The sequence below is a fragment of the Pristiophorus japonicus genome, chromosome 5 (assembly GCF_044704955.1).
Source record: "Pristiophorus japonicus isolate sPriJap1 chromosome 5, sPriJap1.hap1, whole genome shotgun sequence".
Taxonomy (NCBI): domain Eukaryota; kingdom Metazoa; phylum Chordata; class Chondrichthyes; family Pristiophoridae; genus Pristiophorus; species Pristiophorus japonicus.
This window is the reverse complement of record NC_091981.1, coordinates 28901472-28918647: the sequence shown is the minus strand read 5'-3', so window position 1 is coordinate 28918647 and position 17176 is coordinate 28901472. Positions and strand designations below refer to the sequence as shown.

The following is a 17176-nucleotide window of genomic DNA, read 5'->3' as shown; positions in this document are numbered from 1 at the left end:
ATATACATAGATGACCTGGAAGAGAGGACAGAGTGTAGTGTAACAAAATTTGCAGATGACACAAAGATTAGTGGGAAAGCGGGTTGTGTAGAGGACACAGAGAGGCTGCAAAGAGATTTAGATAGGTTAAGCGAATGGGCTAAGGTTTGGCAGATGGAATACAATGTCGGAAAATGTGAGGTCAACCTTGGGGGGAAAAAAAAACAGTAAAAGGGAATGTTATTTGAATGGGGAGAAATTACAACATGCTGCAGTACAGAGGGATCTGGGGGTCCTTGTGCATGAATCCCAAAAAGTTAGTTTGCAGGTGCAGCAGGTAATCAGGAAGACGAATGGAATGTTGGCCTTCATTGCGAGAGGGATGGAGTACAAAAGCAGGGAGGTCCTGCTGCAACTGTACAGGGTATTGGTGAGGCTGCACCTGGAGTACTGCGTGCAGTTTTGGTCACCTTACTTAAGGAAGGATATACTAGCTTTGGAAGGGATACAGAGACGATTCACGAGGCTGATTCCGGAGATGAGGGGGTTACCTTATGATGATAGATTGAGTAGACTGGCTCTTTACTCGTTGGAGTTCAGAAGGATGAGGGGTGATCTTATAGAAACATTTAAAATAATGAAGGGGATAGACTGGATAGAGGCAGAGAGGTTGTTTCCACTGGTCGGGGAGACTAGAACTAGGGGGCACAGCCTCAAAATACGGGGGAGCCAATTTCAAACCGAGTTGAGAAGGAATTTCTTCTCCCAGAGGGTTGTGAATCTGTGGAATTCTCTGCCCAAGGAAGCAGTTGAGGCTAGCTCATTGAATATATTCAAATCACAGATAGATAGATTTTTAACCAATAAGGGAGTTAAGGGTTATGGGGAGCGGGCGGGTAAGTGGAGCTGAGTCCACGGCCAGATCAGCCGTGATCTTGTTGGGTGGTGGAGCAGGCTAGAGGGGCTAGATGGCCTACTCCTGTTCCTAATTCTTATGTTCTTATGTTCTTATTAATGTTGGGGAAGTCCAGAACCAGAGGTCACAGTCTAAGGATAAGGGGTAAGCCATTTAGAACAGAGATGAGGAGAAACTTCTTCACCCAGAGAGTGGTGAACCTGTGGAATTCTCTACCACGGAAAGTTGTTGAGGCCAATTCACTAATTATATTCAAAAAGGAGTTAGATGTAGTCCTTATTACTAGGGGGATCAAGGGGTATGACGAGAAAGCAGGAATGGGGTACTGAAGTTGCATGTTCAGCCATGAACTCATTGAATGGTGGTGCAGGCTCGAAGGGCCGAATGGCCTACTCCTGCACCTATTTTCTATGTTTCTATGTTTCTTTGGCTGTAAAACGCTTTGGGATGTCCTGATGTCATGAAAGGTACTATATGAATGCAGGACTTTCTTTTTTTATATCAATCCCTGTGACCCAGCTCCAATGTTATTGTGCGTTGTCTGTGGTCTTGTGCAACAGCTCTTCCTCTTGGGGTACACTACAGAAATATGTCAAAACTGGTTATTCAATATAAGGTATTCTGTTGGTACATTTAAAAACAAGCAACCCTTTATGTCTACAAAATAATCTGAGTTATTGCAACAAATTCCCTGGTTCAGGAGGTAATATTTGTACAGTAGGCTTTCATAGAGAGGCAAACAGAAAGCCAGTCAAGTCGGTGACTGTTGCATTCTTGCTCGGAAGGGGGCAACTTAATAATTTTTGAACTTTAAAATCTCATTCAATGTAAATGGAAACATGGTTGTGACTTTCTGTACATGGCTTCATTTGTTTGCTTGGTCCACAGGCCAGTGCTGGGAGGACTTATTTCCTCATCCTACCGGCAGCATCAAGAGTCACTGGCAGCAGAGCGAGAGAAACGGCGCCAGGAGCGAGAGGAAAGACTGCAACGGATCGAGCGGGAGGAGAGAAACCGATTCAAGTAAGATCCCATGATCGGAAACATTATCAATAGATCAGTAAGAGACACGAAAGAGCTTGGAATAACTGAGCACTGCTTGATTTCTCCCGCACTATAAAGTTTCATTATAATTTGCAAATTTATGGCCGATTTGCATTAAAGTGGCATCACGGCAGCACACTTCTGTGTTCGAAATCCCATCCCTGGCAGAGGCTCGCATTGGCCTTTCTACAGATGGTGAGTGGCCAATCTCAGCGGTTTTGAACAGAGATAAAGTGACTTGCTTATGGGAAGAAAGAATGATTGGCTGGAATTCTATGTTAAGAATGCACTTAACATAGACAAATGCAAAAAAAAAATGGAAATCTAATGGACCGGGAAAGCTATAAAAGGCAACAAATGGACACAAGGAAAGTATTAAGAGCTGCAATAAGGGAAAATGAAAAAAACTTGCAGGGAATATCAAATCTAACTGTAAAAGTTTTTATAAATATATTAAGTGAAAGAGAATGGCTAAGGGAAATGTGAGCCCATAAAAGACAGACAGGTGATACCGTAGTCAACAATAGCAGACTTGTTAAATGAGTGCTTTGCAAATGTCTTCATAGCAGAGGAGGAGGACACAAGAGCACAGGGGAAATTAAACATAAATCAAGAGGATTTAATGTAAGTAGCAAAATGGAAATGAAAAAAGTAGAGAGAGGGACAATAGACACATCCCCAGGACATGATGGTTTCCAGCCCAGGGTATTAAAAGAAGTAGCTGAGGAAATTGCAGATGCGCTGGTCATAATCTTCCAAAGCTCTCTTGGTTCAGGAATTGAGCTGTTGGATTGGAAATTTGCAAATGTCTCTCCATTGTTTAAGAAGAGTGGGAAAGAGCAACAGAGTAACTAGAAACCTTGAGTTTACAAGATTGAGAGATGATTTAATCAAGGTGTTTAAAATGATAGAAGAATTCGATAGGATAGATACAGAGAAACCATTTCCTCTGGCGGGGGAATCTCGAACAAGGGGATGGAAATGCTTGGATAATTGGAGCTTTCAAGACGGAGATTGACTACACTCCAAAAGTACTTCACTGGCTATAAAGCGCTTTGAAACACCCGGTGGTTGTGAAAGGCGCTATATAAATGCAAGTCTTTCTTTTTAGATCTATGTTAGATATGGGTAGCAGGGGATATGGAGCAAAGGCAGTCAAATAGGGTTGAGACACAGCTCAGCCATGATTTAATTGAATGCGGAACACACTGAATGACTTGCTTCTGTTACGATGTTCCTAGTATTCCTAATTTTTTTTTATACTTTGATGTCCGAGCTTTATTGATGGAGGCTGTTGCAATCCTGCAATTATCCATCTATTTTATTTCAGCCAAAGGATGCTAGCCCAAAAGGGTAGAGGAAGAGAACGTAAGAACATAAGAAATAGGAACAGGAGTAGGCCATTCGGCCCCTCGAGCCTGCTCCGCCATTCAATAAGATCATGGCTGATCTTCTACCTCAACTCCACTTTCCTGCACTCTTCCCATATCCCTTGATTCCCTTAATATTCAAAAATCTATCGATCTCCGTCTTGAATAGACTCAAAGACTGAGCCTCCACAGCCCTCAGCAGTAGAGAATTCCAAAGATTCACCACCCTCTGAGTGAAGAAATTTCTCCTCATCTCAGATCTAAATGGCCGACCCCTATTCTGAAACTGTGACCCCTGGTTCTAGACTCCTCAGCCAGAGGAAACATCCTCCCTGCATCTATCTTGTCGAGCTCTGTGAGAAATTTGTATGTTTCAATGAGATCATCTCTTCTAAACACGAGAGAATATAGGCCTAGTCTACTCAATCTCTCCTCATTGGACAATTTCCACCCGCCCCCCCCCCCCACCCCCATCGCAGGAATCCGTCTGGTGAACACTCGTTGCACTCCCTCTTTGGCAAGTATATCCCTCCTTAAGTAAGGAGACCAAAACTGCACACAATACACAACACAAGAGAATAGGGACAAAAGAGTTGAGTAGCCGACATATCACTGACTAACAAGGTGACCAAGCATTAAAAAAATAGAGTTTGACTCCGCAACCCCAAATTCCTCGTGCGTTGCCAAACTGTGACACATGCAAGGGACAGGACATCTGCCCACCAGCCTGTGCTTGGAATTGACCCCACCCCAAATCTAGGGGCAGGAACATTTACATAAAAGAGGTGGATGCTCACACCATTTGCAGCACTGCCTGGACAACTGTCGTGCAGGATGGGGGGGGGGGGGGGGGGGGGGGAAAGGGGTGGAAAGTTGCATGATCTGATCAAAGAGCTGAATAGTTTTTTGATTTTAAAAAGCTGTCAATGCCTTTGTTATTAGTTCCCGAACTGCTCTGTGATTGATTGGCATTGGGAAGCAGCATTGAGGGTCGCACCTGCACTTTGATGCATCGCGCAAGAAACCCCAAACTTGCCCTGTCCACAATTTTGCCCCAGATTCCTTCCTTTCTCCCTCCCTGGCCCAGATTGTGTGATTTGTGCACTCAGAATGCTGAGGAACATCAAGGTTGGATCTTAACTCTCTCTAGCAGTGCAGCAATCAGTAACCACCCCCTCCTCTCCCGCGCCCCGCTAAGCCCTGACTCCATGCAGAGTGCAGTCAACAGAGAGATTTCCTTAAATTTGGACATTCTAAACTTAATTGCATTGTGAAATTGTAAGAAAATAACGCCGCAAAATGGAAAAATAATCGTTTGCTGTAGAATGCACTAGATTTATCGAATTATCTTTAGAGACCTTTTAGAGAATTTGAATCCTACCCATCCAACGGAAACTTGGGCGGCTGGGCAATTAAAATCACCCGTCCACCAGAAACTCACCATTCTGAAATTTAACCTGCTCTTCTGAGCAGGCAGAAAGGACACCTGCCCAAAGCCTGCGGGGTCCTGCTTTGCATAAGCGTGTCGAGTCCTGATGATGTCATCGCGACCTGTCTGCAATTTTAACTGGTGGGCTGATTGGGGAATCCGCTGTAGTTTACCCACCAGACAGCGGGAAGAGGAGTCAAGCATTGTACAAAGAACTGATCATAGAATGGTTAAAGCACAGAAGGAGGCCATTCAGCCTGTCGAGCCCACTGCTGGCTCTCTGCAAGAGCACCTCAGCTAGTTCCACTCCACCACCCTTTCCCCGTAGCCCTGCAATTTTTTTTCCTTCCAGTACTTATCCAATTCCCTTTTGAAAGCCACGATTGAATCTGCCTCCACCACCCTTTTCAGGCAAGGAATTCCAGATCCTAACCACTCGCTGCGTAAAAAGGTTTTTCCTCATGTCGCCTTTGGTTCTTCTGCCAATCACCTTAAATCTGTGTTCTCGATCCTTCCGCCAATGGGAACAGTTTGTCGCGATCTACTCCGTCTAGACACTTCATAATTTTGAACATCTCTATCAAATCTCCTCTCAACCTTCTCTGTTCTAAGGCGAACAACCCCAGCCTCTCCAGTCTATCCATGGAACTGAAGTCCCTCATCCTGGAACCATTCCCATAAATTTTTTCTGCACTCTCTCTAAGGCCTAAAGTGCAGTGCCCAGAATTGGACATAATAGTCCAGTTGAGGCCGAACCAGTGTTTTATAAAGGTTCATAATAACTTCCTTGCTTTTGTACTCTATACCTCTATTTATGAAGACCAGGGTCCCTTATGCTTTTTTAACTGCTGTCTCAACCTGCCCTGCCACCTTTAACAATTTGAGCACATATACCCTCCAGGCCTCTCTCTTCATGCACCTCCTTTAGAACATTATAGAATTATAAGCTGTACTCTAAAGAAGGTAAAGAACATTACATGTTTTGCCTGTGTCATTTTGGAATTGATTTGCTGTGTTTGAGGTCACTAGTGTTTTTTGATATGTGTTGTCTGTAGCCGTCCCCATTTGTAGAGCAGTCCATAGGTGCATCAGTGCAAAGAATCCTTCAAAGCACCACGTCACTTAAATAAGAACATAAGAATTAGGAGCAGGAGTCGGCCATATGGCCCTACTCTGCTGTTCAATAAGATCATGGCTGATCTTCAACCGCAACTCCATGTTCCTGCCCGATCCCTATATCGCTTGATTCCTCTAGAGTCCAAAGATCTATCCCTCTCAGCCTTGAATATACTCAATGATTCAGCCTCCACAGCCCTTTGGGGTAGAGAATGCCAACGATTCACCATCTGAGTGAAGAAATTTCTCCTCAGTTTAGTCTTAAATGGCTGACCCCTTATCCTGAGACTTGTGACCCCTGGTTCTCGACTCCCCAGCCAGAGGAAGCTCCAGAGAGTCAACGTTGAAGATTTTCTAATCACGTTCTGTCTTTGAATGAATGCCTAGAGATAAAGAAAGTAGCTGTTGACTTAGTGTCACTGTCTTCTCAGTAACTTTTGCTGATACCTTTTACTCCTTTTCTTTATCTGTTCTGTCTTTTAGTCGGGGGTATATAGAGAAACGAGAAGAGCAAAGACTGGCAAGAGAAGAAAGGTTTGATTATTCTGCTAGAAGTGCACACAAAATTTTGTTTGTTTAAAAAAAAAATAGTAATTTATTTTAATGAAACTAATCAACTCCTTTTGAGGCTGGCGTGTTTCAATAACCTTTGTGGCTGTGTAGTTTAAATGGGGCTACAGTTATTCCAGAACTGACTACTTGGGATGCCTTCAGAAGGACTGCAGAACTGGGGCAAACCTATCTGAGTTCAGGAGAAATGTCTTTAACCAGAGTGGAGAAAATATGTAACTTGTTACCACATGGAGTGGTTGAGGCAAATCGCATCGATGCATTTAAGGGGAAGCTGGATGAGTACATGAGGAGGAAAGGAATAGAAGGTTAGGCTGATGGAGTCAGATGAAGAAAGTGTGAGGGCGGCTCACACGGAGCATAGATCAGTTGGGCCGCATAGCTGTTTCAGTGCAGCCAATTCTACTGCCATTCAATAAGTACTTATCACGTGCTAAATGATTTAGAAGACTCTGCTGGTTTCAGGCAAAGTCGGATCTCCAAGTGGAGTGTTGAAAATTGAGGTGGAACCCTTCTATGTCGGGTTAAATTTTGATGGAGAGGAAGCAAAACTACTTCAGCCTGCCTCTGTCTGTTTAGGGGTCATATCTGAAGAGTTCAAGCGGTTTCCCAGAAACCTTGTCGGATATTTCCCTGTCACATATGCCCTCAGGCAGCAACTATAAGTGCCATTCTGGGCTGCATGTGGGACATTCTATGCCGTCCTAACACAGCAAAAGGCCCAGAGGGACTGATTGATATTGGAATCTGCAGCCTATCATTCAGGGAGAAAAATGGAATTCTTCAACTCATTGACCAGACCGGACTGTGGTCTCTTCCCCCCCCACCACACCACCCCAATTTAACAGTGGCAACATACCCTTCCAATATCCTGTACATTCTGCAGGGTGAGTGCATGTCCCTAATATATAAACACCTCCGTCTCTTGGGTTTGAGATGGTATCATAGTGTGAACAAAGCAATGGGCTGAAGTTCCACCCTAGTGTGTGACTGGCAGTATTTCTCATAGAAACATAGAAAATAGGGGCAGGAGAAGGCCATTTGGCCCTTCTAGCCTGCACCGCCATTCAATGAGTTCATGGCTGAACATGCAACTTCAGTACCCCATTCCTGCTTTCTCGCCATACCCCTTGATCCCCCTAGTAGTAAGGACTTCATCTAACTCCTTTTTGAATATATTTAGTGAATTGGCCTCAACAACTTTCTGTGGTAGAGAATTCCACAGGTTCACCACTTTCTGGGTGAAGAAGTTTCTCATCATCTTGGTCCTAAATGGCTTACCCCTTATCCTTAGACTGTGATCCCTGGTTCTGGACTTCCCCAACATTGGGAACATTCTTCCTGCATCCAACCTGTCTAAACCCGTCAGAATTTTAAACGTTTCTATGAGGTCCCCTCTCATTCTTCTGAACTCCAGTGACTACAAGCCCAGTTGATCCAGTCTTTCTTGATAGGTCAGTCCCACCATCCCGGGAATCAGTCTGGTGAACCTTCGCTGCACTCCCTCAATAGCAAGAATGTCCTTCCTCTAGTTAGGAGACCAAAACTGTACACAATACTCTAGGTATGGCCTCACCAAGGCCCTGTACAACTGTAGCAACACCTCCCTGCCCCTGTACTCAAATCCCCTCGCTATGAAGGCCAACGTGCCATTTGCTTTGTGCCATGTGCACATCTGAGTCTGAATTGGACCAGCTTATCTATTTGACGAATTAATGTGCTCTGGCCTGTTTTGGAGTTGGAGTCAGTGCTGTTCTCCATTACTAGTGTCATATGTTTTATTGTTAAAATCTCTTTTTGCTGCTCTGAAATCGACTGAGCCAGAACAAAATCAAACGTCGCAAAGAACCTGTGAATCTACTGTTTGAATCTATTTCCAATCTTTTTCACTGGACACACACTGTTCTGGTGTGACCTTTGGCTGCCTTCACAGTACAGAAGTGTCATCTTTCAAATCAATGGGCCCACCACCTACACCTGCTCATCCTCCTCTATTCTCAGCTGTGTCTGCGGTACCTTCTTATATATATTGATTTAAAAAGGTGTCAAAGAAAATGTGGATCTTAAAATAAACGAAACAAAAAAAATTGGGTAAAAATGTATCTAATTTTTGAGGGCATATGGGTTTGCTTATTAGTATTGTCATGTATGTACAATGCTGTTTGTAGCCACCAGATGGTGTCATTGCGAGAGACCACTGAGCAGCACGCACATGGTGCTGCTCTTGTATAAAAGGCCAGCCATTTTGTGAGTCAGACACTTTGGGCCAAAATAAGTCAGAAGCAAGGTTGTACCTTACTTAGTTAAACAGTACTCAGTTTGAACCTTTATTGCATACATAACAAGTATGAAGATACCGTGCTTAGAATTGTGACTGTTTCCCATTAGTTCCAGCGCCAGGCACTCCCAGATACAGACTAAAGCTCATCCCCAGCGCAATTCTTTACTGCACCAGTTTGATATTTCTACTTGCCGGCCAAGCATCACCTTGCCTTTCTAAATGAGAATTCTAACTTGTGGGGAGTTGTGGGATGCAACGTGTGTTGATAACGCTAGCACAAAGTTTGGCACGAGTACACAAGGGGATGCCTCATTTTGGACTTGTCCTACCTTTTTTGGTGAAATTATCGACGGGAGGAATTCCCCCTCCCACGACTATTCAAACTTAAGAACTCTACAGCTGCCAAAGAGGTGATGCTCTTCCACCCCTTCTGTCTGGACTGAATTTGAACCTGAGTTCCAAAGAGAACTGCAACTGAGGTGTTCCTGGGTTTACTTTGATGACCTTTTGTTGGTATGTTTTTCAGGCATATCGATTATAGTTAGCCTATTTTACAGAAAGCCATATTTAATTTAGGTTCCATACAAATAGTTGTCGTAAAAAATTCTGGGTAAAAATAAGTTCAAAGCAGTTTGGCTGGGAGCAGCCAGGACTGCGAGTTATTTTAGTGCCAATGTTTTTAAGCTAGAGAAGTATGATTGGTAGCAAGCAGTAATAAACAGTTCAGAAGCACTATCCTTGCAAATGCGAAACAGATGTATTTTTCTTTTCCGAAGTAGCTCTTGATGACTAAACCCAACATGACGTAAAGTTCCACATTGTTGGAATAGATGCAGGTTCAGGGAGGCGAGGCAAGGTTTAGAAGGTGCTGAAAGCTCCCGTGTCACGTTGCATCAAGGATCAGAAAGGAATGGAACAGACCCCATTGATAAATATCTCCCACTGATGTGTTTAAGCTTTCTCGCAGTCCATCTGCAGGTAAACTCGGGCTCCAGCCAGTTCGTCTTTCCTTCGATTCTGTCTGAGTGTGCGTTAGTCATTTATTTTGGCAGTGCTGCTGGCTTAGGATGCGAGAAGGAGTCTGCAGTGTAATGCACGCGACCCGCTACATGCTGAAGCTTATGTGGGCTTCTTTTCAGATACAAGTACTTGGAGAAATTGGCGGCGGAGGAGTACGAGAAGGAAGCCAGGAGTCGGGTGCCGCGGGCACGGAGCGATCTTTCTCTCAGCCTCAGCTCGTCTGCAACACCATCATCCCCCATCCTGAGCTGTGTGACTCCGTCCCCTGCAGAGCCTCAGGAGGAGCCGCAGTCTCCACCCGCACTGTCTGAGTCGCCGCAGCCAACAGAACGTGAGTACTTCGGAATAAAAGCACTCCAGTTGCATGTGTAAGTGGGTTTGCAGCAACCCAGAGATCATCCAGACAAAGGCGAACGAGACTGTGTATATCGGTTACAGATTTCCGAACACTGTCAATCATTGCAGCAGGCAGAGACACTTTGCACAAAGGCAGGAGGGTTGCTGATTAAGCCGAGGTGTAGTCTCCTCAATTTGCAGCTTTTTTTTTTTCTCTCCACTGCGAGACATGTTTGCACTACTTTAACCATTTATTGTAAATGAGCACACTGCTGTGGTAAACGCGCAAATAGGAATGTAGATTGTGCAAATTAGCCCTTCCACTGTCGAGCTTTACGTGATGGAAGCAACTAGCGGGAATTCAAATGTTGAAGCCCATGCATTCTACGCAATTTTCTCCATTAATTCGAATAGAACGAAACTTGTGGGGAAAACTGAACTCGTGACCGCTCTACCCGTTTCCTCTCTCAAAGTTCTGTGCTAGGATCAGTGATTCATCACATTTGCCTCTTGATATGAATGCATTGACCAGTGGGCTAAAAATAATGCAGAGAAAATGTAACATCCAAGATTAACTTGATGTTTTTATGTATTTTGCCCCAGTTTGTTTTCCTGCCATTCCCAACAGAGGTGATTCTTCTTGGGGCACAGTTCCATGCGAACTGGCTATCTGCGCCTCAACTGAGCTTGTGACTGGTGAATATATTGTGAAGGGCATCATGGCTCATGCTGACTGTCTTCCCAACGCATGCTCTCCAGGGTTGCTGTACATGATTGTAATCCAGTGCTACTCTCATTGAATGACGAGCATGAGCAGGAGCCCGGTCTCATCATTTTTGTTTATCCCCCCCTCACCCCTAGCCCCAGGGCTCTGAGGTTAATTATATAGTGGCCACCACTGGCCAGCTGAGATGATGGAGGACTCAGTCTGGGACTTTCCCAGTCTCCGTTGATCGATATTGTATCATGCAGCACATGTACCCAGTTAGCCAGTGGTGGGGTGGAGGCGGGTGGGGCAACTATTTCAATGTATTTTCAATGAACAGGTCTTCATTTATTTTCCATTGCTCTCTGCGAAGGTCCTTGACTTTGCAGCAGCTATGACATCTGAGGCCAGTTGGATTGATGCCCAGATTTTAGTGGGGGAGGGAGAATCTAGTTCTTCAGACTGAGATGCAGAGTCACAGCTACCAACCCACCTAAGTGGGATAAATGACTTTCGATGCGTTTTGTAAAGATTTCCTCGCCATTTTTATATTGGTCAAAACATATCCAGATTTACAGGTGTTGGCCATGGCTCAGTGGTAGTACTCTCGCCTCTGAGTCCGAAGGATGTCCCACTCCAGAGACTTGAGCAAATGAGTACTGAGGGAGTGCTGCACTGTCAGAGGTGCTGTCTCTTCAGGTAAGATGTAAAGCCGAGGTCCCAGCTGCCCTCAGATGGATGTAAAAGGTCCTATGGCACTATTCGGGAAGAGCAAGGGGAGCTTTGGCCAATATTTATCCCCCAACCAACATCACTAAAACAGATTCGCTGTTGTTTGTGCACAAATTGGCTGCTGCTTTACCTATATCACAACAGTGACTACACTTCAAAAGTACTTCATTGGCTGTAAAGAGCATTGGGACGTCCTGAGGTCATGGAATGCGCGATATGAATTTATTTAATTTCTTTTCTTTACACAATAGAACACCTGCTTCATTCCTGAATATATTTTTTTAGCCCTTGGAGTCAGTGATACAGAATCACTGCAGTGGGTTTTTAGCAGAGTGCGAGCGAAGCTATAAAACATAACAGGCTTATAACTTGGCTTGAAATATTGTACCCAGCAATCTGGATGTGCCAGATACTTGCAAAACACTTGAGCTGAATCTTATTTCTGCTCATAAGATATGAAGGGAGCACTATTTGTTTTCGCAAGTTAAACTATGCACATCGAGCTGTTGCAGAAAACCGATGGTGGATAATTTATTTGTAACATTGTGGGGATATTTCCCTTTAAATTGAATGGCCGATAACGAGGGCTGGATTCTCGGTTGTCTTAACACCTCAATTAGCGGCCAGAGGCGGCGTTAATGGGAGTGTAAGAGGTTACCGACCGGCTCACCGGGGGAGCAAACCAGTAGCACCTGGCTGCTGACTATCACGCCGATCATGACGTATTCCTGGTGCAGCGCCCAGGCTTGCGCCCCAGTCGGAAAATTAGGTGCGGCCACCTCATTTAGTGGCCGCCAATAACAACATCTGGAAAAACAGTCAGTACAGGCTTGCAGAGTCGTTGACTGGTGGCTACTTAAAGGGATGAGGAAGTGCTTCCCGAGGTGGTCACAGTCAGTGCAACATTTTCACACAGCACAATGCGTGAGTCTCCAAGTTTGCAGCCGGCAGACATTCATAAGAGTTCAGCTTGAGAAAAAGTGATTTTGAAAACTTTAATGGGTGCATTACTGTGCCCTATGCCACGTCTTTAAGACTTGGCTTTTCCCAGAATCTGAATTGGATTTCGGCGCAGGCGCATTGACTCAATTAAATTTAGCGCCTTGCATTTCCGTTATCACCCCCCCAGCTCCCCGCCCCCCCCCACAGCTCTGGTGTGCAATGGCTGATTTAGCACCCCTGTCAGTACTTCGACTGATTCTGATGAATTTCTGGACGGAGGGCGAAAACTTTTTCAAGACGCTAAAATTGCCGCTCCGCCTGAATTACTGCCCCAAACGAGGCGCAACCAAATTTCTCCCCCCAAGACTTTAAATATATTTTGCATAATGGTAGCATTTGCTTATAAAATGTCGTAATCCAGGTGACACAATTTCTGACAGCATTGAATTACAGGTAATGGATGGTCATATTCTCAGGTTTAAGAAAAACACATGCTCTAAACCCTCAGGAACTGTCATAAAATTTAAATCACAAAAATCTAAACTTTAGCAAAATTGCCAGTATTAACCTTTTTTTTTGAAAAATGTGAATGCAGGAACATTATTACCATTAACATTGGTCAACTTACAAAAAAATTATTTATGCAGATGTGAAAGATTGAAGAGTTATGTATCCTGCAAGCTGAAATAATGGTCAGTATGCAAGGACTCAATGAAATGCCAGATGGCTGTGGTTGTTGGAGGCTGCAGGAGTTCCTCGGGAGAGAATCCTCGGCCCAACGATCTTCAGTGGCTTCATCAATGACCTTCCCTCTATCATAAGGTCAGGATTGGGACTGTGCAATAATCAGTGCACAATGTTCAGCTCCATTTACAATTCCTCAGATAAAGAAGCAGTCCATACCCGCGAACAACAAGACCTGGATAACATCCAGGCTTGAGCTATAATACGTGGTAAGCAACATTTGTGCCACACAAGTGCCAGACAATAACCATATCCATCAAGATAGAGCCTAACCACCTCCCCTTGATATGCGATGGCATTACCATCGCCAAATCCCCCACCATCAACATCCTAGGGATTGCAATTCACCACAACCTCAACTGACCAGCCACATAAATGCCGTGGCTATTAGAACAGGTCAGAGGCTGGGTATTCTGCATTGACTCACCTCCTGACTTTCCAAACTCCCTTTACAACCTACAAGGCACAAGTCAGGAGTGTGATGGAATATTCTCCACTTGCCTGGATGGGTCCAGCGCCAACAACACTCAAGAAGTTGAACTTTATCTAGGTCAAGCAGTCCGCTTGATCGGCACCCCATCCATCACCTTAACTATCATCATCTTAGGCGGTCCCTTGAACGAGGATGACTTGCTTCCAGCGTCGGCGGCAGTCGGGAGCAGCGTCGGAGGTGCGTGGAGAGGCCTATAAAAGGCACAGCAGGGAGTCCGGGGCCCAGCGTCGGCGGCAGTCGGGAGCAGCGTCGGAGGTCCGTTGGTGAGGCCAATAAAAGGCACAGCAGGGAGTCCGGGGCCCAGCGTCGGCGGCAGTCGGGAGCAGCGTCGGAGGTCCGTTGGTGAGGCCTATAAAAGGTGTACTTGTGCAGCTACAGGGAAAAGGCAAAAAAGAAGAAAGGATCAGAAAGGTGACGTCACAGCCAAGGGGGTAAGTGATTGGTTGGTGATTGGTGAGTAGTTTTTCTTTTTTCTCTTCTATAAGAGTGAGTAAACTTTAGCATTGTTGTTGCCTATCTAAGGGTTAAGTCATGGCAGGACAGCTCGGTCACGTGTTATGCTCCTCCTGTGCCATGTGGGAACTCAGGGACGACTCCAGTGTCCCTGATGACTACGTGTGCGGGAAGTGTATCCGCCTCCAGCTCCTGACGGACTGCGTTGCGGAGTTGGAGCTGAGGGTGGATTCACTCTGGAGCATCCACGATGCTGAGAATGACGTGAGTAGCACGTGTAGCGAGTTGGTCGTACCGCAGGTAAAGAGTCCACAGCCAGCTAGGGAATGGAAGACCAGCAGGAAGAGCAGTGCAAGGAAGGTAGTGCAGGGGTCCCCTGTGGTCATCCCCCTGCTAAACAGATACACTGCTTTGAGTACTGTTGAGGGGGATGACTCATCAGGGGAGGGCAGCAGCAGCCAAGTTCATGGCACCATGGCTGGCTCTGTTGCACAGGAGGGCAGGAAAAAGAATGGGAGAGCGATAGTGATAGGGGATTCAATTGTGAGGGGAATAGATAGGCGTTTCTGCAGCCGCAACCGAGACTCCAGGATGGTATGTTGCCTCCCTGGTGCAAGGGTCAAGGATGTCTCTGAGCGGGTGCAGGACATTGTAAAAAGGGAGGGAGAACAGACAGTTGTCGTGGTACACATTGGTACCAATGACATAGGTAAAAAAAGGGATGAGGTCCTACGAAACGAATTTAAGGAGCTAGGAGCTAAATTAAAAAGTAGGACCTCAAAATTAGTAATCTCGGGATTGCTACCAGTGCCACGTGCTAGTCAGAGTAGGAATCGCAGGATAGCGCAGATGAATACATGGCTTGAGCAGTGGTGCAGCAGGGAGGGATTCAAATTCCTGGGGCATTGGAACCGGTTCTGGGGGAGGTGGGACCAGTACAAACCGGACGGTCTGCACCTGGGCAGGACCGGAACCAATGTCCTCGGGGGAGTGTTTGCTAGTGCTGTTGGGGAGGAGTGAAACTAATACGGCAGGGGGATGGGAACCAATGCAGGGAGACAGAGGGAAACAAAAAGGAGGCAAAAGACAGAAAGGAGCTGAGGAAAAGTGGAGGGCAGAGAAACCCAAGGCAAAGAACAAAAAGGGCCACTGTACAGCAAAATTCTAAAAGGACAAAGGGTGGTTTAAAAAAAACAAGCCTGAAGGCTTTGTGTCTTAATGCAAGGAGTATCCGTAATAAGGTGGATGAATTAACTGTGCAAATAGAGGTTAACAAATATGATGTGATTGGGATTACAGAGACGTGGCTCCAGGATGATCAGGGCTGGGAACTCAACATCCAGAGGTATTCAACATTCAGGAAGGATAGAATAAAAGGAAAAGGAGGTGGGGTAGCATTGCTGGTTAAAGAGGAGATTAATGCAACAGTTAGGAAGGACATTAGCTTAGATGATGTGGAATCTATATGGGTAGAGCTGCAGAACACCAAAGGGCAAAAAGCGTTAGTGGGAGTTGTGTACAGACCTCCAAACAGTAGTAGTGATGTTGGGGAGGGCATCAAACAGGAAATTAGGGGTGCATGCAATAAGGGTGCAGCAGTTATAATGGGTGATTTTAATATGCACATAGATTGGGCTAACCAAACTGGAAGCAATACGGTGGAGGAGGATTTCCTGGAGTGCATAAGGGATGTTTTTCTAGACCAATATGTCGAGGAACCAACTAGGGGGGAGGCCATCTTAGACTGGGTGTTGTGTAATGAGAGAGGATTAATTAGCAATCTCGTTGTGCGAGGCCCCTTGGGGAAGAGTGACCATAATATGGTGGAATTCTGCATTAGGATGGAGAATGAAACAGTTAATTCAGAGACCATGGTCCAGAACTTAAAGAAGGGTAACTTTGAAGGTATAAGGCGTGAATTGGCTAGGATAGATTGGCGAATGATACTTAAGGGGTTGACTGTGGATGGGCAATGGCAGACATTTAGAGACCACATGGATGAACTACAACAATTGTACATTCCTGTCTGGCGTAAAAATAAAAAAGGGAAGGTGGCTCAATCGTGGCTATCGAGGGAAATCAGGGATAGTATTAAAGCCAAGGAAGTGGCATACAAATTGGCCAGAAATAGCAGCGAACCCGGGGACTGGGAGAAATTTAGAACTCAGCAGAGGAGGACAAAGGGTTTGATTAGGGCAGGGAAAATGGAGTACGAGAAGAAGCTTGCAGGGAACATTAAGACGGATTGCAAAAGTTTCTATAGATATGTAAAGAGAAAAAGGTTAGTAAAGACAAACGTAAGTCCCCTGCAGTCAGAATCAGGAGAAGTCATAACGGGGAACAAAGAAATGGCGGACCAATTGAACAAGTACTTTGGTTCGGTATTCACTAAGGAGGACACAAACAACCTTCCGGATATAAAAGGGGTCAGAGGGTCTAGTAAGGAGGAGGAACTGAGGGAAATCCTTATTAGTCGGGAAATTGTGTTGGGGAAATTGATGGGATTGAAGGCCGATAAATCCCCAGGGCCTGATGGACTGCATCCCAGAGTACTTAAGGAGATGGCCTTGGAAATAGCGAATGCATTGACAGTCATTTTCCAACATTCCATTGACTCTGGATCAGTTCCTATTGAGTGGAGGGTAGCCAATGTAACCCCACTTTTTAAAAAAGGAGGGAGAGAGAAAACAGGGAATTATAGACCGGTCAGCCTGACATCGGTAGTGGGTAAAATGATGGAATCAATTATTAAGGATGTCATAGCAGCGCATTTGGAAAGAAGTGACATGATAGGTCCAAGTCAGCATGGATTTGTGAAAGGGAAATCATGCTTGACAAATCTTCTGGAATTTTTTTGAGGATGTTTCCAGTAGAGTGGACAAGGGAGAACCAGTTGATGTGGTATATTTGGACTTTCAGAAGGCTTTCGACAAGGTCCCACACAAGAGATTAATGTGCAAAGTTAAAGCACATGGGATTGGGGGTAGTGTGCTGACATGGATTGAGAACTGGTTGTCAGACAGGAAGCCAAGAGTAGAAGTAAAT

At 45.2% G+C, this 17176-nt stretch overlaps 1 protein-coding gene across 8 annotated transcripts in view; it reads left to right on the top strand.

Moving 5' to 3' along the window:
* Positions 1–17176, top strand: part of fhod3b (formin homology 2 domain containing 3b) — a 679123-nt gene that overhangs the window by 569020 nt on the left and 92927 nt on the right. For 5 of the 8 annotated variants that reach the window (XM_070880474.1, XM_070880472.1, XM_070880471.1 and 2 more), the window contains 3 exons: positions 1784–1918; positions 6338–6388; positions 9845–10056. In XM_070880474.1, coding sequence (XP_070736575.1) covers positions 1784–1918; positions 6338–6388; positions 9845–10056 — 398 coding nt within the window. The remainder of the gene's footprint in view (positions 1–1783; positions 1919–6337; positions 6389–9844; positions 10057–17176) is intronic. The other 3 variants (XM_070880475.1, XM_070880473.1, XM_070880470.1) reach the window with 1 other exon arrangement.